General features: G+C 39.0%; 1 protein-coding gene and 1 long non-coding RNA gene across 3 annotated transcripts in view; one reads left to right on the plus strand and one right to left on the minus strand.

The window, feature by feature from the left end:
- GSG1L (GSG1 like) overlaps positions 1-24,230 on the minus strand; it is a 110,262-nt gene that overhangs the window by 39,489 nt on the left and 46,543 nt on the right. For both annotated transcript variants that reach the window (XM_069985392.1, XM_069985391.1), the window contains exon 2: positions 21,129-21,176. In XM_069985392.1, coding sequence (XP_069841493.1) covers positions 21,129-21,176 — 48 coding nt within the window. The remainder of the gene's footprint in view (positions 1-21,128; positions 21,177-24,230) is intronic.
- Positions 22,615-23,374, plus strand: LOC138802204 (uncharacterized). The gene is made up of 3 exons (XR_011364697.1): positions 22,615-22,784; positions 23,077-23,178; positions 23,275-23,374. It is a non-coding gene; the product is annotated as an uncharacterized lncRNA (long non-coding RNA).

The raw sequence follows: 24,230 nt of genomic DNA on the forward strand, positions 1-24,230 counted from the left end.
TGCTCACGGCACGGATCCCCTATTCTCACCGAATGTGGTCAGTGCTAATGTGGACAGCTATGGATGCAAACAGCTCTATTTGTGAATGACTCAGGCTTTAGTGAAGGTGGGGGGGAGGGTCACTGATGAGTGAAAGTGGACAGCTGTCAGAGACAGCTAGGCTCTCCAGAGAGAAGGCATTAATGGTGTATTACGTTCCTACCTTCCGAGTCTCTGCATATACAGCACCCAGTCAGCTTTGCCTGGTAGCCTCAATAGGCTGCTGGGTCCGTGTGTGTGTGTGTGTGTAGGAGTAAAAATAAATAAATAGATAAATATAATTTATATAACAAAATAAAAAGTCCCACACAATGCTTTTTGCTCTACCCTCTATATACATTCCAAGAGATGACCAATCTTACAGTAAATTTGGGTTTGACTCCTGGTGGCTTGAGAAGATAGATGCACCCCTGGGGAGGGGTGATGCAAAAAGGGCAATTCCACACTGGTTTGTTCTAAAAGCATTTATGATACGGTATAAGTAATGTGTTTACTATATTGTTTATGTTGTTACAATTGGGAAGGTGCCAAATATGAGTTTTTTTTTTAATTAAAACATTTTTATAAAACAGTAATAGTTTTATTTTTTTTTTACTTTTCTTGAATAAACACAACAATGAACTTTAATCTTTTGTACAAAATTACGCTGAAATGTAAATCACAGATAACATATACAGTACTTCTAAACATATATAAGAGAAAGTCAACTGTGCACTTTTATTATGAAGAATCCTATACTTTACTCACACAAAAGTGAATCCAATTTTCTATTCTTATAAAAGAACCTTATGGTGTTGAAAGTCATTAAAATCTAATAATGTTTACTAATACTTTAGTGAGCTCTGTTATACATTACTTGGAAACAAACAAAAGACTATTCCAATTTCATGCTGTGTAGCATTTGACTGATGTTGATGATTTGTATATTAATGAATGTTCAATCTTCATAGAAATTTTAAGTGGGAACTACACATGATAACAGTTAGTTTTCAGACTAGCAAATGATAGGGTTGTACGAAAGATCCATAACAGGTTTTGACTTGTAACCTTTTTTACTTTTTGGCATTTCATAAAATGTCATTGACTCACAGCTAACAACTGGGTAAAGTTTTAGCCAGTGTGAAACCAGCCCAAATAAGAATAATTGTGTAGCGCTTTAATTTTCTACCTCCTGTCAAGGATGAATAACAAAACATGCTACCGCCAGTAGAGATGAGCAAACCGGCCGAGGTTCGGGTTCATATGAACCTGAACTCTCGGCTTCTGATTCTTGCTCCTCCGGCTGTATACACCCTCTCCACGGAGCGGGCAGGCAGCAGGAATCAGACGCAGAGAGTTCAGGTTCATACGAACCCAAACCTCGGCTGGTTCGCTTATCTCTAATTGCCAGTACAATTTATGATAAGTGGTATCAGTGATAAGTGATAAGTCATGGGGTCCCCATACATAAAGCCAGATAAGACCTATCAGTCACGTAGATCCAGGCAGATGGGAAGCTGGAAAGACTTCACAACACAGAAAAAACTGAATAAAAAATAATCAAAAAGTCACATATGTGCAAGTGTGGTACCCCCACACAGCCCTATAGACCAAAAATAAAACTGGTATAAGGGTCACAATAAAGCACACATTTTTAAAAAGTTTAATTTTTTTAAGGAAGTAAAATAAAGTTTATAAGTTATATGAATTTGATGTCACTGTAATTGTAAGTGTCCGCTTCCCGCTCTGTGTCACATGCTATCAGTCCGGCTCCATAGACTTATATAGACAATCAGTCAGACTGATGATGTGACACAGAGGCGGGAGAGGATCGTGCTTAGCGCGGTCTTATCCCGGCTCATTCTTATTGGACAAATCAGTGACCATTCTCAAACTTTGTGGGTAAATCTAAAAATCCTTTAAAAAGGAGAAGAGTGGATTCACTACCATGTTCTTCCTTTAACTACAGTTCTCAGTCATGAAGATTAAGAAGCCCATATTCTAAATAGGAGTGTCCTCCAATTATGTTGTATTGGAAATCACACTGCTATAGTATGCAGACCAAAGTCCATAACCAAATAACAGAGCCAAAAGCCATTTGCACATTAACCGTCTAATTTTGGTCCCTTTTGGTCAACTTTTATATTACTAGACAAAAGAATGTCAACCAGGGTGGTCATGTGTGCATGTACCTTGCTGTCAGGCCTGTGTTGGGGGACACCCTGAAATCATCCAACACATTTCTCCTTTTTTTGCTTCTCTATGGCCCAAATTTACTAAAGCAATATCGCTCCATTTCCTGCACATTTTGTGCCAAGAATGTTGGCACAAGTTAACGCATGTTGGCACATCTTGGCGCAACTTGCCCCCAACACATATATCAATCCATTTGATAGCAAAATTCAACCTCTACACAAATTGCAAAAAAATAAAAAATAATCATAAAATAAAACATAGAAGCATAGCCACATGCTGGTCAATAAGGTAAAGTTTGCATCGACAGTGTGACATAACCATGGCATTAAGTGGTATGTTTAATGTCCAGTCATCAGAAATAGAGATAGGGAGCTCCTTAGAACGTGATGATAGTAAGTTTACCATGTGAATGGTATATAATTGCCTTTACATATATTCTCTCTTTTTTGCTTTAGTGTGGGAACATACTCTTAGGAAAAGCGAAATAATGTAAAAACAAATATAGGCTATATTCTGACAAAGTCTTTTTTTGGTCTGAGGCCAAATAACAGCCGCATTTTCATAATGACGGCCATTATTATACAAATGAAGTCTATCATTATGAAATAACTGGTGTTATTTGGCCTCAGACAGCCAAAAAAGACACTGTGGGAACATAGAAGCAAAGAAGGAGACAAATGGGCTCTTCACAATGTTCTTCAATTCTATAAATAGCAAAAAAAAAAAAAAAGGAAAATGGAAAGTGTTGGGCCTTTTTAAAAGTAATAAAGGAATTGTAGAAGGTGATGAGGAGAAAACTAATTTATTAAACATCTTCCTTTCAGTATTCACAGAGCAAAACATTATATAAGATGAAAGAAATTTTTAACAATAAGCGATCGCTCACCAATTTACAAAGAACAATAGTTCTTAGTTGCGATCTTTACTATGATAATTTTCTCTATCTGATCCCAGCAAATGAACAAACAATGTGGAATTATGGTGCGTTCACACAGACAGATTTATCTGACAGATCTTTGAAGCCAAAGCCAGGAACAGACTATAATCCAGGATCAGGTCATAAAGGAAAGACTGGGATCTATCCTCTTTTCAAATCCATTTCTGGCTTTGGCTTTGTGTAAACGCACCATTACTCAGAACAATTAGTGAATGATCAGCTAACGAATGTGGAATTACAGCGAATGATTAGCAAAAGATTAACAACGATTTTAAGGTCAGCTCAAAAGATGCGATCACCGACACACAAACGATTTTTCGATCATTGCCTGCATTCACATGAGGCGATTATTGGAGTGAATTGTCTGAGCCAATGTATTTTTATGGAAGTACTTTTTAAGCAATTGTCTTTTTGAGTAATCCTCTTTATGAATTTAGTAATTCCCCCTACCAAAATTATTTTAGTCGTCATGTACATAATGTTAAGTTTTATTAATTAATCATTTTTTACCTCCCCCTTTTTTTGTTATAATGGATTTTTATGTATTTCATTGCTTTTTAAGCAATTGTCCCTTATTTCATTATTTTATTATGTTCAATGCGATACATGTTATATGTGATAGTGCCCTTTATATGTTGATCTTAGAGCTTCCCCTGGTCCTACTACTATATACATCTACATACCATCATGTGCCTTTAATAGAGCTCACTATATACTATCTTTAATAATGTTTACAATAGAGCGAATTCCGGATGAAGGGTATGTGTACATTGAGGAATTTAGACGGAACCTCCGTCGTGAAATTCTCAGCTCGCGCCCGCTCGCCGAGTGCTGCGGGCGTGCGTGTCTCCGCCCGTGTCATAGACTCCATTCTATGCACAGGCAGATTCCTTCCTCCGTCCAAAGGGTGACTTCACACTGAGGAATTCTTGCGGATAAATTCCGCCGAATTCTGCCGGCTGTACGTGCGGCCGCGCGCCTTTCCGCCAGTTCAATAGGCACCATTCTATGGGCAGGCTGATTCCGCATTCCGCCGAACCTATAATTGTCGGGCGACTGAGGATCTACATTACTTATCCACACTCCAGGGCTGCTCCTGCGGTCCGCTTCTCCCGGGGTACCGCACGCTCTAGCTTTAGAGCGGCCTGTCAGCTGACAGGCCACTCAGCCAATCACAGGCCAGGACCGCTGTGTAATAGGCCCAGTAAACGAGCGCTGATCTAGCAGATCCAACAGATCTGACGACAGATTATCTGTCAAAGATTTGAAGCCAAACCCAGGAATGGATTTGAAAAGAGGAGAAATCCAGTCTTTCCTTTATGACCTGTTCTCTGTTTATAGTCTGTTCCTGGGTTTGGCTTCAAATCTTTGGCAGATAATGTTGATCTGTTGGTAGAATAGGGCCTTTACACCTATGGGTTACTTCTAGGGGAAGTTACTTTGCTGACAGGTCTACACTGATTGTTTAATCCAGTGTTTTTTTATTTTTTCCTTCTGTACTAGTAGGAAAAGAACAACTGATAACTCTTTGTGTGCTCCCAAAGGGACGATATGGAAAAAAAGGTTTCTACAGCAACATCTGTAAGAGAAGTGGGATTCTGAAACTCCCGAGGAAGATGTGATGACAATTCTACAATTCAACAATGGCCTAGATGCATGTCTTAATTATAGCCATATTACAACTTAAGGTTACTAGATAGGTATCTTATCCAGGGATTTATTTAGATTGCCATAGAGGAGTCAGAATATACCATGATTAAGTGCGAAACGCGTAGGTGCGGTTCTTCCATGGGGAGTAAAACTTTTTTAACCATTTAAAAAATTTTCGTTGGAGTGCTGGAAGAAAAACCTCTCTTCTGATCTGTAATTTTTGGACAAACAGGGTCTAGCCCGAGCCTGGGAATCTGTGCACCCTCCCTCTCCAAACTTCAGGTCCATAGGAAAAGACAATCATATGAGGTGAGCCGTTCATATTCACTATTTTACATATACAGAATATAAATGCACCAAAAACATCTTTTTGCCCACCCTTGGGACCACTGTTAGGACTTTGAGGTCCCACCTTCTTCCCATAACCCCTCTATGTTACTTACCCACCTTCTTTTGTCTGGCTCTGTGTAACTAACATTTTGCTCTGATCTTGCCATCTCTTGAGCGATTTACTGATGAAAAATGTTTTGACATATAATAATACAAACATAAATGGAAAAATGCCTATATACAGCACACTCTCTCAGGGGACACACTGTTGCTTTTTAACTAACACAAAAGAAATGCACTGGAACTCCAAACAAAAAGATCTAAGCATGAATGTGCATTAATAATAAAAAAAAATAATAATTTGTATTCCAGTCAGCTCTGAAGCAAAGCTTTTGCTTTCTATTCTCACAAAATGGATGTAAAATGTTTGGTCTAAGCTGGGGGTAATACTACTATACCTTCATGGTCACTTATACCAGCTATTGTACAAGATATCACTTTTCTATAGATGACTGGCGTCTTCTAGCAGAAAGTTAGTTACATTCCCCACCACAGTAAACCAATCTTCACCCTTTGACGCTGTTGTGAGTCCTTATGCCAACTGGGAACTTAGTTAGGGCTTCTAGGCTTGCATGATAATACTTCTATTATATCATTAAGAAATCACTGAAATAATAAGACACTGCAATACAGAAACAACCCCTTTTCCTATTGGGGGCTGCGTTCACACTACGTATATTTCAGTCAGTATTGCAACCAAAACCAGGAGTGGATTAAAAACACAGAAATGCTCTGTTCACACAATGTTGAAATTGAGTGGATGGCCGCCATATAACAGTAAATAACTGCCATTATTTCAATATAACAGCCGTTGTTCTAAAATAACAGAAAATATTTGCCATTAAATGGCGGCCATCCACTCAATTTCAACATTGTGTAAACAGAGCCATTCTGTGTTTTTAATTCACTCCTGGTTTTGGTTGCAATACTGACTGAAATATACTGACTGAAATATACGTAGTGTGAACGCAGCCTTAGATAGGAACAAAAAAAACTATAAAAAAAAATAAATGTAAACATTTTAAAAGAGTACGAATTGAAAAAAAAAAAATGGCTGTGGGCTTAAATTATTAAAGGGGATTTTCCCAGGATGGAAACATTTTTTTTTTAAAGGGTTCTGGGTGTCCTAAAATATATATCCTGTTAACATCATAATGGAATCAGGAAACAATCTATGTAGCTAATGTTCTTTCTACTATTAATATTGATAAAATAAAGCTAAATGTGCCACACTGAATTATAATGCAGCTAGCTTCATATAGACCACATCATCCCTATGGCCTTAATATTCCCCACAAAGACATGGTTGACGTGTCAGCTAAAGTGACAGAGCCCATCAGTATCCCCAAATGACTCCTCTCTTAGAGATTCTTTAGCTCATTACAGCATGGTACTTGTAGAACACTGCCTTCAGTTTTAGCTAATTTATCTTACTACCTTCAATGTAAAGTGTGCCATTGTATTGCATTCAAAGTTCAAGATGTTTTACTGAATTGTTTCAGTTGTTTTCTATTGGTGAACATAGTTAACTAGCACGCATTCAGTTCTGAGGAAATGTATGTGTTCTCTATTGCTTTCCATACAGGGGTTATCTAGTATCAGTAAATTGTATATAAATAAAACTCCTCAATACCCCAAGACATATAACCTTCTATTATAGTGTTATCACTAACAGTACTGGCTTCCGTGTGCTTTTGCTTGGTTTACCCCTGACAGGAAATAGAAAATAAAAGATCTACAAAATGGACATAGCCTCCCTGGCTACTCTGTCACCCTGTAGACAAATATGCAAAAGAGCCCCGGAGCCTCATTAACAAGTCTCAAAATGCTGGTCTCCCTGAGATCAGTGATCGATTTGTATCCGTAGACAACAGATCGTCCTCTGATGTCACAGGAGGTGTGGCTGGATCTTGTCTCTGAGTTCTAACCTCTCTACCTATCAGCTGCTGTATGTTCTGCATGAAGTGGTGTATTTTTAACAATCTGGAGAGAAGGAGAGGTTTCTATGGGAATTTGCTACTGCTCTTGGCAGTTCCTGTCATGGACAGAGGTGGCAGCAGACAGCATTGTGTCAGAGGGGAAATAATACACCACTTCCTGTGAGACATACAGCAGCTGATAAGTACTACAAGACTGGTGATTTTCTTTCTGACATTTGAAAGAAAAAAGTTTTAGTTGGAGTACGCCTTTAATGTGCCGGGAGCCGGGGATTATGTCAGGTAGCAGTGATCACACTGCTGCCTGCTATTAACTCTTTTAATGGCACGATCTGTAGCGTTCGTGGCATTTAAGAGTGTCAGTGACAGAAGAAATACCTGTCTCTGACTGATCGGGACCCCTGCAACATTACTGTGGGGGTCCCGATCAGTTTCCCTAACAGACAGAAGAATACTAACCTCTGTCCTATTGGATCGATGATCTTCTTAGAGTCAGACAAACTCTATGACTCTATGATCTCTCCCTGTGCTCGTGGGGAAAAAAAGTTTACATGGCCAAACTTGTCCTTTAAGCGCAAGGTGGGTAAAAAGTTTTCAACAATATTCTAAACCTTCCCCCAATAAAGGTTTAAATCACCCCCTTTCCCATTATACCAATAAAAATATAAAAAAAAATAAAAAAAATAAACATATTTGGTATTGTACTATGTGGAATTCTCTGAACTGTTAAAATATTGTTCCTGCACAATGAATGGTGTAAACGAAGAAAATCACCAGGGTTGCAAAAAAAAAGTTTTATGAGGAAAAAATAAAATATCTATAAAAAGTGATTAAAAATTTTAAAAACCTTTATAATACTAATAAAAACTATAGATTTTGGTGCAAAAAAATGGCTCTGAGGATTATGTAACGCCTCTACATAAGTCCCACTGTAGTCTTCTTGTGTGCTCGCAGTGAAATGTACGTTAGCTCAGAACTGGCATAGATTTCACTCTCTTTATTCTGCCCAAATAACGGTAAATGTGGCACACGCCTCTGAGCAGTACAGATGGCCAAGAGGCAAAAAATGTATGCTCAAAACAATAGTTTGGGCATAAATTATGTGAATATTTGCCATCTGGGCCAGATAATAAATGTCCTCCTTTGACTTTTTTCCCAAGTACCCCTTACACCAGCGCTTCTCAAACTTTTTCTATTGGAGCCTCACCCAACAGACCAAGGCAATGCCTGGGCCTCACCAGACTGGCCAAGAGGGTGCCTGGGCCTCACCATCTGTGGTGAAAGTCCAATTAAAAGCTGAGAATAATGCCAGGGCGAGCTTTCACCTGTCTCCCAAGCCCTATATACTAATAAAGCAAGTACAAAATAAATTAATAATGTTGTTAAAATGGAGATTTCTGCAAACAGCAAAAGGACTGTGCAGATCATAGTTATTTTGTGAAAACTGGCTCCCCAGCTGGGCCTCACCGACAACTAGGGGGCACCTCAATGGTGAGGCCCGCCTCAAAGTTTGAGAAGCACTGCCTTACACTGTACAAAGAATGACCAGACTCCCATACTAGGAATGGTTGCATTGGTCGGGCTCCCACACTGACCAGACGCCTATGGCATTATATTGGATTCCTGATAGATGCCGTGGCTAAGGTGGAATTTTTACAATTCCTAGCTATTTAATCCATGGATTATATTGTTTTTTACAGTCTTGCCCTGAATCATCATTTGAAAATGGTTTCTGAAAGTAGGCAATTATTTTGAATCATTTATAAAATATGGCAAATTATTCATTAGAAGACATACCATAACTATCATAGAAAAGGAGCAAATGTTCTGACCTAATCAAATGAGACAGACATTTACTGAGTATCAGCAGACTGCATACAAATCAGGGCAATTTTCTTGTACGAGAAAAAAAAAACAACATATTGATGTTTTGTTTGTTATTTATTTCCTTCACTCTGACAGTAAAAATTGCTACAATTACCCAAAAAGTTTAGTTTTGCTGACTCTGTGCTAACTAGATAAATCGAAGATGGATAAATTTGGGCATAATTATTATACTCACGGTACCAGCTTTTTTTTTTTTTTTTTTAATAATTTCAAACTGGTTTTGCCATGAGTAGAGATGAGCGAAACTCAGGCGCTAGGGAGTCCTAGAAAACATGGAAATAACCTATGGCTGTATTCATGTTTTCTAGACAGTCTTAGGGCTGCATCCAACTTTTTCAGCCATTGGTAATCAAATGCAGAGCATTCAATTGCCTCTCCTTTCATTGTGGGGAGATTGCATCCCTGTTCTTGGGAAGGGAACACATTGGGATAAGTGCTCTGTCCCTTTAAATATTGAAAAGAGCACACATACACATCCTAGGGGCCAGTGATGGAATTGCAGCATGGTAGTAGCTCAGGAGAGTGAAGTGGGCTTTACTAGCCCTGGGTGAGGGTAACTGATAGTGTGTTGGCCACCTGCCAACAAAAAATTTCTTGATGGGTAAAAAAAAAGGAGTTAAAATAGCATAAACAAAACATTCAGCATACATAAACTCAGAAAAGGGTGTAAGAGCTATCAAATGTTTTACTTGTATAAGTTCTTTTAGAGAATAATTTTGTGTAATTTCCTGAACTATTACGTATTCACTTTCCATTCAGGTTAGTTTCTTCTCGCTCTCTTTTCTTTTTTAAAAATGTGATAATAATCCTGTCACACCTATTATTACCAAGTTACCAGTGTTCATCAAGAACCTATTTATTTCCTAAGACCTTGTATTACTCTTCCAAACTTTCTCTTATATGAGAAATCCTTGAGGGACGTGTGGAATCTGCCGTTGTCCCAGTGTGTATGAAATACAGGGGATTTTTTTTTTCCTCCACGAGTAATGAGCTGAGGTGATATGAAATGTGTTCTGTTGTGAGTGCAGCATGAACGTCCTCCATTCATAGGTTAATTAACAGAATTTATTTAATAACTATATTCATGTCTCCAGGGTCCAACTGCTTCCATCATTCATCTTATTTCATGTCTATGTTAATGAGGTGGCTTACACATGCATTCAGCTCTGTTACGCTCCTACTCTCCTTTACAGAATAGAAAGAAATAAAAAGAAAAAAATATATATTTGTGATTACTTTTTATATCATGGCATATATGTATTGTACAATTCTAGAAAACATTGGTAACATTGGTCATGGGCAGATCATCTGGACACTTACATTGGTGCATACAAAGAAGAGCAAATAATGTGTACTGTGTAATGTGCTTGAAGTAAAAATAATTATTAAGTAGTTAATAATAATAATAATAATAATTCACATTTCATTTATACACCCATGAATGTAAAGGGTTAATCCTCTTTCCACAGTCTTACACACACCTATTGGTGGGAGTCTGAGCACACAAACTCTGGTCGATCAAAATTTTTTATATGTTTCTGTGACATGTAGAAGTTTTTTTAAATGACAGGAGCACTTAAAGTAACTATATATGTAATGACCAAACATACATAAAAGCAAAACAGTTATAAATAGTGTTTAGAAATTAGTAACTTATTAGATAAGTGAGATATCCTGCTAAATAGCACAAAAGGAGGTTGGGGGAGATTTACTGTATCCAACTGGTGTAAAGTAGAATTGTCTTAGTTGCCCATAGCAACCAAACAGATTACACCTTTTATTTTTCCAAGAATCTGTAAGGCATTAATGAAAAGTGGAATCTGATTGGTTGCTATGGGCAACTAAGACAATTATACTTTACACCATGTTTGATAAATCTCCCCCATTGTGTCCTGTTCCTGTGTAATGCCAGTGGTAGGCATACTGACACTCCCAGCAGTCACCCCTGTTGGGTGTCTGTTTGTGCCACGCTCGGCCCCCCTAGCTGCCACAATGCTGACTCTCCTCCTGATGTGGTTCCTGGTCTGGCCCATAAGGGGTGCATATGCCCTATCTGTGCAAATTAAAAGGCTAGTGCATGCATTCCAAGGCCGGGTTCACACTATGTATAACACGGCAGTTCTGTGACCCGGCCGTGTCACAGAACGGCAGGTGTCAGGGAAGTTTATCCTGGCCGGTACTGCAGTGCCGGCCAGATAAACTTCAATTCTATTGAATTGGGATGCAGGCGCATCTGTGTGCATCCGCATCCCATTTAACCATTGAACACAATGAGGAGTGCGGTTAGAGCCGCAGTCTCCACTGTGTGACCTGTCAGGCTTGTGTGTCCGCTATTCTATGAATAGCGGCTGCACAAAACTTACATGTCAGTTGTTTGTGCAGCCACTAGGGATCCTGGCCACAGCGTATACTATTTGTATACACTTCGGCCAGAAACCCCCAGACTGCAGTACAATGTAAGTTTTGCATTAATCATGGTCGTCGTTGCAAATCGACAACAGTGGCCGTTTCACAGCAAAATCGGCTGCAATCCTGTGTCCTGTCATTTTCTATGGGTTTACATACTTGCAGCGGAATGAAAAATGTAAAGCCCCTGCCCACTTAACTTACCGCCGCTGGGCTAATGCACTACCTGGTCGCACTCCCACTTGCTTCTCAGGCTCCTAACTCCCTGGTGTCCCGCTCAGCCAATCAGTAACTGGGATGTGAAATGCGCTGCAGATCCTGTATGTGTGAAACTACCCTAAGGCTACTTTACCTGCTCATCTGTGCCTGAACAACATTGTGTTTGATGCGTGTTCTTCTGACTACAGTTCTGCTTGACCCTTGTTACCATACAGACTCACTTGTGTCTGACCTAGATTGCTGACCCTGAAACTGTGCTGCCTGCCTTAAATTTCTTACCTGTATTTGACTATGCTACCTTGCCACCTTCACATGATGCAAACCTGGGCCTTTACCTGTCTTGCCTGATGCTTTGGTGCTAAACACTAGTGTCTCTTGGTCTCCTGGCTGATACCAGATAAGTCCAGTTTCCACATTCTGGAGTGGTATAAAGGGTGAAAACCTAGGAAATAAAATCTTAAAGTGTACCTGTTGGTATAACTTTCAAAATCTAAATCAACATGTGATATAAAGCAAGTTTTCAATTTACAGTCATCATTAATTTTTTTAGGATATCATGGAAAACACGGCGCTTCCTGTTTTCTGATTTTTTTTCTCTCAAAAAACAGGAAACAGTCAGAAAACAGGACATCCTGTGTATCTATGTGAGCGCTTACACAGAGAAGGCAGTCATGTGATTCATGGACACATTGAGCTGTGACTCTACTGGCTGGAATTCCTGTGTTTAGTCTGTTTTTATCCACCAGCACAAGTCATAAAATTTGCCTTCAGGAGACTGGACCTGGATTTCTGGTAAGTTCAGCTTTGTTTTACAGCATGACAAAAAAATAATAAATGTAAATTGGAAACTTGCTTTATATCACATCTTCTGTTGATTTAGATTTTGAAAGTTATAACTACAGTGACACTTTCAGAGTTTTAATTTGTTAGCCATTGTACTCAAGTAATTTTGTCCTGGTCCAGGGCAGAGGAGGAGAAATGAGGAGAAATCTCCGACTATCCTTTATGACCTGATCTCTGTTTATAGTCTGTTCCTGGCTTTGGCTTCAAATCTTTGGCGGATAATCTGTCAGAGAATCTTTCTGTGTAAATAGACCCAAAGGTTGATAATTGTTTTGTTTAATAGGACCTTAAGTCAGAGATTTTATTGATTCCAAAAATTTAATAAAGATGGCCAACCCCTTTAACTATACTGTAGTAAAACAGCACCAGAGCATTTGAAAGAAGCCTCACCCCTGAAAAAGATAAATCGATACATAAGGAATACACATAGAAATACAATGACTATAATCACACTGAAATAACACACAATGCACCTAACCTAAGAGCTCTAGAAACTAAGGGCTCTATTACACCAGACAGATTATCTGACAGATTTTTTTGAGCCAAAGCCAGGAATGGACTACTGTATAAACAGGGAACAGGCAATAAAGGAAAGACTGACATTTCTCCTTTTTTTTTTTAAATCCGTTCCTGGCTTTGGCAGATAATCTGTCTGGTGTAATAGGGCCCTAAGAGTATGGTAACCAGGGGCCCTAAATGGCAAAGCCATAGCAGCCTATTACACTGATCTCTCATGAAAGTGAGAGATTACACATGCTACGATCATAAACTAAGGGGAAAAAAGATTATTTAGCATTGTGTAGCAGTAGGCCAGGTTTATGTAATAACAGCACAATAGTATCACAGCTATCAGGGTGAATAGAGGTAGAATTAGGCTGCGTTTCCACATACGTTTTAAGAATGTGATCTGAACGCTATAAAAAACTACACCTCCAGTTCTCCCCCAATAGCTGTGCAATGTTTCTGGGATTATCCGCAACTTCACACAGCTACTAGGGAGGAAATGCCGCCAGGGTTTTCACAACATTCAGATTGCATTCCTAACACAGATGATTAGGGGAATGGTGCATAGATCCATCCTGTATTGTGAGTGAAGTCAGAAGTCACATACTAAGCCTAGGGTTAAACGTTGTCTGCATTAAACTGGGCTATGAGCTAGCTGACCAGTCATAGTTACACTGACAGTAATAATGAGACTATGCTGGGACATGCCATATTGTATGGTAAGTGCCCCCTTCTAGTCTTTGTCCTAGGTACAGCTCAGTGTTACATCGATATGGTTGTGGAACCAGTGGTATGGCCATTTCTCCAAACTGTGAGGCCATTTTTCAATATGACAATGGCCAAATGTGGCTTAGGCTACTGTGAGCAGCCTGTGGGGCGCCTAAACATGCTACCATGACCTGTGGAGTTTCTAGACTAGTCTCACACTAACATACGTGGGACATCATTTGCAAATACAAAGGAAGTTGAAAGCAGTGGATTTTGATGGTTTAGCTGAACATTCCTCAGACAACCATTAATAACCTCACTGACAGCATGCCATGGAGTGTAAGTGCATGTATGGATCAGTGATGGCATCTATCAGTGTGGCATCAGTGTGGCAAATCGGCAAAATGGACAGGAGGTTAATAACTGGGCACTGGGAGGAGCCTGCTCAGAGGTTGCCAGGCAATGCTTCAGTATTGACTGGCACATGGATGGTGCATACAACAGACACATTGACCTCTATTGAAACCTCTGTATAGATGCAGGTCCTCCTTTTTTTTGGCAACAATGGATATGTGGATGACCACTTTGAGATCAATGGGTCCTTTTTCTGTCCGTAAATTAGGATCCTGAGTTATAGACAGAAAAAACTAATGTGTGGATGAGGTGTAAGGGTCCTATGAGACAAAGTAATTTTTAACGATTAACGACAAACTATCGCAAATGTGATTTGTTTATCGTTAACCTGAAATCGTTCACCATATTACAAAGAGTGATAGTCGTTAGTTACAATCGTTCCAATAATCGTTAACATGATCGTTTACTTCATCTGATCCCAGTAAAAAAAAGGAACGATGCTCAATTACACTGAACAATTAGTGAACGAATGCGGAATTACAGCGAACAAATGGGGAGTTACAGCGAACGATTATCAATGATTTTACCGTCAGATCTAAATCAACGATTAACGACACACGAACGTCGTCGCCTGCAATTACACAGGAGGATTGTCGTTTAAATTTGAAGGAATTTCCGCACGATAATTGTTCCTTGTAATACGGCCCTAACTCATCTCCTCCAGCCCTTGCCTTGCACCCTATCTCTTACCAAATGGAACCCCTATTCCTAAGCCTCTTAGATTGGAAGCTCTTCAGGGCAGATCTATTATTGCTTTCTGAGTGTTGTCTACCAAGATATTTAAGATTGTAATACAATGGTGCTGTATAAATAATAGAAAATAGGAATATAAACGCATATGTTTAAAAATTGTTAAAAATATTTTGGCCTCCTGTGGAGTCTTTTTAGAACCTCATGGCAGAAAGCCTTAATCTTGCTGAACTTACTTTAATATGGAAAATTCATGGTGCTTAGCCTTTCGTCTCTCCCCGAGCTGCTTCAGAATAATAAACCTGAGATGGTGAATCATTCTTTTGTTTTCTTTTGTCTGTTCTGAATGAGTTACTTGAGAATGACAGTGTCACCGCGGTCAGATAGGAACTCTCCTTATTTGCATAAGAATCTATACTTTAATGTGTTTCTTTTTCTATAGCTTTTTGTTACTGGCTAATACTCAGCTTACTGACACTTGGCTTTCCTTTACTCTTCTGTGCTGCTGTAAATGGGCAGACAAAGGTGACCAGAAAGACATACCTGTAAACATCTAATTGTTTCCATATATTCGTTTAGACAATACTCCCGAGACGTGCTGCCATTTACTTTGTCTATTGTATCTATACATTTAAATACTAAATATTTTTTAGACTGCTAAGAAAATATTGTGCATGAGCCGAGACTATTTCCTCCAGTTCATTTATGTAAACACGCCAGCGGCGGCAGCGGCAGCAATAATACTTTAATCTCTATAGATTTGTTAATCAAGATCCATGGATATTGCATTGAGAGAATATATCTAGAAATACCATCACCTAGTAATATCAAATCCTTTTGATGCCGAGACATCCTGCGACCATGGTAACCAGTTGCTAAGCACTCGTTTTCCAAACCATAACAGACACAGATTGTAGAAAACAAAGGGAAATAGAAAAATTGGTGGAATGCACATTATTTATACCACTGCAATTCAAATCCCAGGCAAAAAGGGGACGTTAGGCTCGGCTACAAAGAAAATAGCCTTAAAATCCAAATATATTGAAGGTCATACTGCAGCATGTAGTGATAATGTATTGATGATTCACAACCATAGGAATGAAAGGCAGAGTAGATCATTTCTATTGATTTCATAGGAAAACATGCGCTTTTCAGAATACGCACCCTATTGTTTAGTAACCTACTGTAGCAATACTCGGTGAGCTGGTTCTCCTAGATAAGCGTATATATATATATATATATATATATATATATATATGTATATATAAGGGATGTGTATTGTATGGTTATTTGGTTTGCTATAGTGCTGTTTTGCTGTTTACTGAGATATAAATGTTAGTAGACCTTTTCTAGGATAAAGAAGCTTGACTGGAGGGATTGCAGCTTCCTCCTGAGGTTTTTACCTGAGATGCATTCGTTGTTACTTTGATATACTCTCTATGTGATTTACATATTAATATAAAATACACATTTAATTATACTATATAATGCACACTTTTCTAATTGCCTTAATATTATATTTACTAGCATAATATAATGTGGATGCCGGTTCAGTAATGACATAAAACATGTACAGTGTTTAATTCGGCTTTCTTCAAACGCTTCCATCAAACTCTACAGAAATCAGTGTGGTTTATTCACAGATTACACGTAATGATAACCTCCCAAATCAGGCAGATTATCACTCCGCGTGAGAAAGACAATGATCAGCTGATGAAGAGATCATTGGCTGATTGTGTTCTGATTGGTTCTGACCTAAAATCATCAGCCAATGGGTGTGATACCTGTAATAGCGATGTGTAGCCGCTGGCTGATGACTGTGTAAAGAAAATAATAAAGTTCTTACATTACCTCGCCACGCTCCCTGGGGCTTCTGTCCACTCCCGGTGTTCTCTTCGCTTCTCCACGCTCCCCACAGCCCCTGTTGCAACTTCAGAGCTGGTCTTGTGATGGGACTGCCACGGCCAATAATTGGCTGAGTGGCCTGTCACTTCAAAGACCAGTGTAGAAGCCTCAGCGGCACTTGTTGAGAGCACAGAGAAGGGAAGAGAACACCGTGGGGGTCAAGAGGTGATATGAACTTTTATTTTACACTCTTGAAGCAAGGGCTGCACAAACATCGATAATGATGTCTGTGCAGCCCTTGGTGCATGATAATCAAGCCGCATAACAGACTCAGTAAACAAGCACCTATGTAGCAGATCGGTGATCCTTTACTATAGCGATTTGGCCATTTAATACGATGAGTTTACAGCTCACAGCCAACAAAGGTTTTTTTCTAGGCAAAATAGACTGATTATCAGTCACACTGATCTGTGGAATGCTGACACCTGACACCCCAACAATGTTCACAGGTGTTTAGCACCTGTGAACATGTGAATGGTAGCTGAGCGCAGCAACCAAGCCTGGCCACTACACAGTAAATGAAGACAACTACTTCTGGCCAGTTCCCTGTGTTGTGCAGGTGCCTAAAAGCTGACTGGCGGAGGTGCCTGGTGTCTGCCGATCAACACCTGATGACCTTTCCTGTGTATAACTCATTAGTCTGTTTTGCCCAGAAAACCCTTTTCAGTTTACAGCACTACAGCAAGTTAGTATACTAGAAACAGACCCTGTATATTCCGATCCAGCTGTCATATTCTATTCTATTTGTCCCCTACTTTTTACTAAGTGCTGGGAAAACAGTACCCCCCCCCCCCCCCCCCCCCGAACTGGAAAATACTGTAGTGAGCTATTGACCTTTCTTCATTTACTTTTTACAAACCTTTAAAAATGTACAATAATAAGAAGGAGACAGATGCAAGGAGTAGGATTACAGGAATAGACTATATAAGGTTTATTTGTCATCTGTTGGAGTGTATTATGGCTTTTTAAAGACACCATATACTGTATATTTAAAGTCAAGGACAGAACTGCCTTTAAGGAAGCCTTCCCTGTGTACATGAGGACTTACCTATTTACTGGCAAACCCAGGGGGAGTGTCTGCGTGTTATTTGCTACTATCTTGTATAATATTGGAAATCCATAACAGTCCTGGTTTTAAACATTGAATGGTTTTCCTGGACAAAATTACCAAACTTACTTACTTACTTCAAGCTATTATATTTAAAGGGAACCTGTTACCCCGGCAACTGGGGCAGAGCCCGTCTGACACCCGGTAGAACCCCCAATACTTACCCCCTCCTGCCGGTTCTGTTCCCGAAGCCGGTCTTGCCGCAGAGAAATTGACGCCCGATGGTCTGCGCGCTCAATATGTAAATGAGAAGAGATGAGTCTGACATCCATAGGAAATCACTTCGCCATACTATGTGCTATGCTCACATACCATATTATTTCAGCTGTTTGATGGCCATATTTTAGGACGGTTTTCATTTGAGGGCCAAATAACGGCCTATTCATGTTGATGGATGTTATTTATCGTCATCATTATGAAATAACTGCAGTTTTTTGGACTCAAAATGATGGCGGTCCTAAAAGATAGCCGTCAAACAGCCAAAATAAGAGGGTATGTGAACATAGCCAAAAACTTTTATTGACAAATTCACTGTAGGAGATTTCTCAGGTTGGTTTATAATAAGAATCTCTGTTGCCCATAGCAACCAAGTACAGCTTCAATTTCTTTTTACCAGAGCAATATGAGAAATGAAAACTGAGTTTTCTAAGCAAAAGATCAAAAGCCCCCCCACCTAATTTAATGTGCCTTTTAGAAATGCTTTGTCTAGGGTTGGTTTGCTAGAGTTTAAGGTATTTAAACAAGAGAGTTCCAATCCATTTAATAGGGTTTACATTTATCAGAAATACAGAAAGAAGAGGAATGCTTGAAAGAAGTGGAATATTTGCCATATAAGAATCTATATATAGAGCACCAGATGTATACTACTATACCACAAAGAGGGCAAAGGTCTCAGCATACGTGGGAACTATGCAGACCTTTATTATTGAGCATACATTGAATAAAAAAAAAAATATATGCAATACATAGAGGTACAAACCAAAAATAAAATGACTTATGTGTGTTGAACATGTCCACAAGACACTATTAAGCAAATTATATTGTACAAATTTATAAGAGCAATGCATTGTTACATCAAGCAATAGGGAAAATGATGTCTGGAGGGGTATAACTCTGGAGTCCCAGCACACATCTATGATGATTGAAGGATCTCACAATTATACCTGAATATACCTGTTCATATAATAAAAAAGGATTTCAACAAGTATAATGGCATGGCACTTATACTGCTGAGCCAGGCAAATGTAAAATACAATATGGGTAAATGAATTAGACATTTAAAGGGGTTATCCAGCAAAAATCTTTTTCTTTCAAATCCACTGGTTTCAGAAAGTTATATAGATTTGTAATTTACTTCCATTTAAAAATCTCAAGTCTTCCCATACTTATTAGCTGCTGTATGTCACGCAGGAAGTGGTGTTTTCAGTGCTCTGTACTGACATCTCTGTCCGAGACAGGAACTGTCAAGAGCAGGAAAGGTTTTCTGCGGGAATTTGCTACTGCACTGGACAGTTCCTGTGTCGGACAGAGGCGTCAGCAAAGAGCACTGTGTCGGACTGAAAAACACAATAACATTTCCTGCAGGACATACAGCAGCTGGATAACCCCTTTAAGGACTTTCATTGCATATTCTTCAAGTCTTCACCAGTTGCTAGTATTATGTATTATTAAAGGTGGATATTACATTGTAATTTTCTGTTTTAGGGTAGCTTCACACGTACCGTATTGCTGCGTTTTTAACGCTACGTTTTTATCGCTGCGTTTTTATCGCTGTGTGTTTGGTGCGATTTTTACATGCGAGTTTTGATTTTCACATGATTTTCATGTGAAAATCAAAACTCACATGTAAAAATCCCACCAAAAACGCAGCGTTAAAAACGCAGCGATACGGTACGTGTGAAGCTACCCTTAAGAAATGTTACAGAAGTATGCTGAGCCATATAGGGAATTCTGAAGGAGGTTTACAAAATGAATTCTCCTCTTTTACCACTGAAGAATTGTCCTTCTGTGGCTTTGTCTGGTATTGCAACCTAAACCCCTTTTATTTATAAGCAACCCAAATATTAAGGGGGTTGTCCAGCGAAAATCTTTTTCTTTCATATCAACTGGTGTTAGAAAGTTATATAGATTTGTAATTTACTTCTATTAGAAAATCTCAAGTCTTCCCATACTTATCAGCTGCTGTATGTCCTGCAGGAAATGTTATTTTATTTTCAGTCTGAGACAGTGCTCTCTGCTGCCATCTCTGGCCGAGACAGGACCTGTTCTGAGCAGGAGAGGTTTTCTATTGGGATTCTTAGCAAACCGAGACAAAGTTTCTGTCTCGGCTAGAGATGTCAGCAGAGAGCACTGTGTCAGACTGAAAATAAAACAACACTTCCTGCATGACATACAGCAGCTAATAAGTTTTGGAAGACATGAGACTTTTTAATAGAAGTAAATTACAAATCTGTATAACTTTATATCAGTTGATTTGAAAGAAAAAGATTTTCGCTGGACAACCCCTTTAAGTAGTAGATAAGCACCAGGTTTTGTTGATATTTTTATCATGTATTATATTAGTAAAGAAACATGATATTGGAGGTGCATATACTGTAACATGTTTTGTAACATCAATGCAAGATTGAGAATATAATCGTGTTATTACATTCAAAACATACTAAACACAAAAAAGGTAAAGTAGGAAAAGCAGTTTGTGCTACAGTTGGGTAAAATATGCAATTCCTTTCTTTTCTAGAACTCTTCTTCTTTTCTAAAAAAGATCAATTTCAGAGGTTTAGTGCAAAATGTACTTGCTGTTGTAGGTTACTTCTTCCTTTTTTTTTTGCACTTTCCGGTATTATTGCAATTTTCATCAGTTTTCTCCTCTACAGGTCCACCTCTTATTTTCAGTTTTCCCTGGGCTTATCTCTCTCTCTCTCTGCATCTCTATCTCCTTCCTCCTCTATCTCTTTTCCCCTCTCTATAGATTTCTTTAGGCAGCATGTAAAAAAAACTAAGGAGATCACCTTATAAAAGCAACCCCATACATAATTAAAATGACTATTTATCTTATATTTATCGTTCATTCTGATTCTGGCCCAAAAGTAATTATAAGTATGATGAGTTTTTCTTCCTTATTCAAATTCAGTTTTTTTTTTTTATCAGTGTAAAGCTAAGTAATATAGTGTCGGCTGAGAAAACAATGTCAGTGGGCCAATCATGGAGTAGAGAAAGAATTGATATGATTCTAGTCTGCACATTTGACCAAACATTTAACACCTTAGCAGTCACGCACAAGTTAGAATAGTAACAATAAGTACAATTCATTCTTTACCTTTTTCAGATGCTGGTGCAAGGTCAATAAAGCTTCGACATTTTTCACCTGTAAATAGGAAATGAACAATCAATGTGTCATACAATTTACACAAAACTCTACAGCATGAATAGAGCAGTAAATGGCACATACACCAAGCCCCTCTTAGAGGTCATCTCAGTGCCTTGTCCCTAAAGCTCATTGTATATTAACACGCAAGGAATGACTGTTATTTAAAATAAAAAACATTCCCCTTCAACATGTTTTGTCGTTTAACATGACGTAATAGGGAAGTATGGCTATCCCAGGCTGTAACCACTCCCCTCTGCACTGTAATCCCACCTCTCTGGGCATGATTTACTGGTCAGGAGCATGCAACATCTTTCAGAGGTGGGGTTAACAGCACAGAGGCGAATGATTACAGGTTAGGGGCCATGACTACAGCCAAAAAACCTTGACTGGTTGAGGGAGAGACATCACCCACATGACTAGTTAGCTCTTATTTACATACAGCACAGAAAGAATAAAATACATTTTTAGGAAGATGGAGGCAGCGGCAAACCAAATGGTAGGAAATGCTGCAGCATTCTTCAGAACATCATTATTGTAATGTACACAGAGATGCAATGAAAGGGTAGCACTCACCATCCGATAGAGGAGGCCCGTAGAAGCGGGGAACCGCGAAACAGACTGTCACCACTTACCTGTTTGGCGTCTGCCTTCAACATGTCCGCACCTTGTTTGTCATTTGCTTTTCGGATGAAATAAAGCTACAAAATTTTATCGGATGGTGAGTGCTACCCTTTCATTGCATCTCTGTGTACATTGCATCTACAAAGACTTTCTTCTACTGTGGCAAGCACCCCGTCCTTCTCCTGTTACGAAGCCGTACACTGTGTCAGGGTTGGTGCCGATCATTTCTTTTGTTTTGCTTACATCATTATTGTAACTTGGAACTTGTACTTTGTAATGACTATCTGCATTTTTCCATAAAATAAGCAGCAACACAAAACAACATTTGGAACTTTTATTAAAGGGTGGATTTATTGATATTTAAAAAAAAGATTTAAAAAAAGGATGTACCATCAGGTACACTCTCTTTAAAATCAGACATGAATCAGACGGCGCTCTATTGATTCTAATGGAGCCGGGTCATGGAGGGGCGGGGGTTTCCTCCCACTATGGGTGGCCCGGCCCGCCTCCAGCGCTTCACCCCCGTCCCAGTAACCATGAATAGAGCAATGCCGTATGGGGGAACCTGGGCTGCAGTTAAAAAAAAAAAGGACCGCGGCACCGGCTTCCCCTTGCAGGGCGCCATCCGATTCATGTGTGATTTTAAAGAGTGTACCTGATGGTACATCCTCTTTAAAAAATATTTGTTTTTACACAATTTCATAGTCTCTCTAGGGGACTCCAATAAGCAATACAATGATTGCTCATAGTGACAATGCAGTATCAATGCAGCTCCATTGACTCTGGACTTGCTTTCTTCTGGCTGCAGGGGACAGCCTGAAACAATCACCAATTCAAGGACACAGAAGGGGCCCTGTCCGGTACTTATGATGGATCGCCTCACCGCAGCGAGGCGATCAGGCCACTGGACCACCATGAAGACATTTAAACGCTGCTGTCAGTTTTGCGCACTTATGCAGGAAAAGATACCTTTTCATCATGCAGGTTGTATCAACTAAGGTCAATTAATTCAAGGCTAATTATATTATTAACTTTTGCTAATCATATTATTAACTTTACATGCTTACCAGGACACCAAGCTCTTTGTTATAGAAATTTGCATGTAGAATTGTTAATTCTTTTTGGCTCTAATCCTTTGAATGACTTGGCCAGGTGAGTGTGCATCTATATACTCTATGCACACAAATCTCACAGGTTTAATTAGTCTGCACATACAGTACCATTGTGCTTTTTTTTTTTTTTTCTCCTTCAGTATAATGTCACTTTGTGGTTACAGAGGTTTTGGTGCTGTGTGACAGGAAAGCTGACCATACAATGCAAGCACTCCCAGGATTCTCTGCTACTGAATTTGGATGCGCAGGGGCTTGTTCCTTTCCAGGTGCGCTTAGGAATGGATGTTAATCAATACCAAGCCATGTTTGTAAGTGTAGAAAGGACTGGGACTTTATGTGTTCCATCTCTTTTTTGCACACAGAAAAGACCAAACATCAGCATGGACGGAGCATGGACCACAGGTTGACAGGAAGGGAGACACCTAGTGGCCATATGTGCAACATTAATTTAAACTAAATAAAGTGAGTATATTGCAAAACTGCTTGAGGTCACAACCCCTGTTGGTTTTTGAAATATAAGTGGCTCTTTAAGATATTCTAGAAATTAGACATTCTCGCAACAGGAAATTGGAATCTTGTGCATTTATTATATATTGTGTTATTGTAGTATACTTCACTAAGACTATACTTTTTGCATCTCTGTATAACAATAGAAAAGGAATGCTTGGATTTCAATGCAACACATACTTCCTTATTTTTAGTTTTTTCATTTATTCAAAGCACCATTAATTATTACTAAAGAAAGGTTTTAAAAAAAAAAAGTATGCTAAAAATCCATATGGAAGATCAAAGTATTTTAGGAGTGATACCTTTATTGGCCAGCAAATTTTTTTTATAATTATGAGCTTTTCAAAAGATCCCTTCATCAGACTAAAAGAGAGAGAGAGAGACATCTGTGAATAAGGGTGTGTGTGTGTGTGTCAGGGGATGAGGGTAGATACATACCCTCACCGTCACCCCCCCCCCCTGACACAACCCCCCCCATTCACAGATGTCATTCTTTTCTACCTTGTTACATCCCTAAAATGTTGCGCTGTTTCTATTAGTCATTCACTTGTAAACTTGTCTGCAGAAGGGATCTTTTGAATCCTAAAAGCTCACACTTATAACAATTTTTGTTGGCCAACAAAGGTATCACTACTAAAATACTTTGATGAAAAGTATTTACCACTATAAAGAAAGGTTTATATATACAACCATAGACCGGAAAATCAAGTACAATAAATCTGAGCTTATAGAGTAAATGACCAGTACAGGTGAGAGAGAGGGTAGAAACTATTTGTATGGTTGAGGAGTGGAATAAGGGTTATTGTAGGCA

The sequence above is a fragment of the Dendropsophus ebraccatus genome, chromosome 9, assembly GCF_027789765.1.
Source record: "Dendropsophus ebraccatus isolate aDenEbr1 chromosome 9, aDenEbr1.pat, whole genome shotgun sequence".
NCBI classification, from domain to species: domain Eukaryota; kingdom Metazoa; phylum Chordata; class Amphibia; order Anura; family Hylidae; genus Dendropsophus; species Dendropsophus ebraccatus.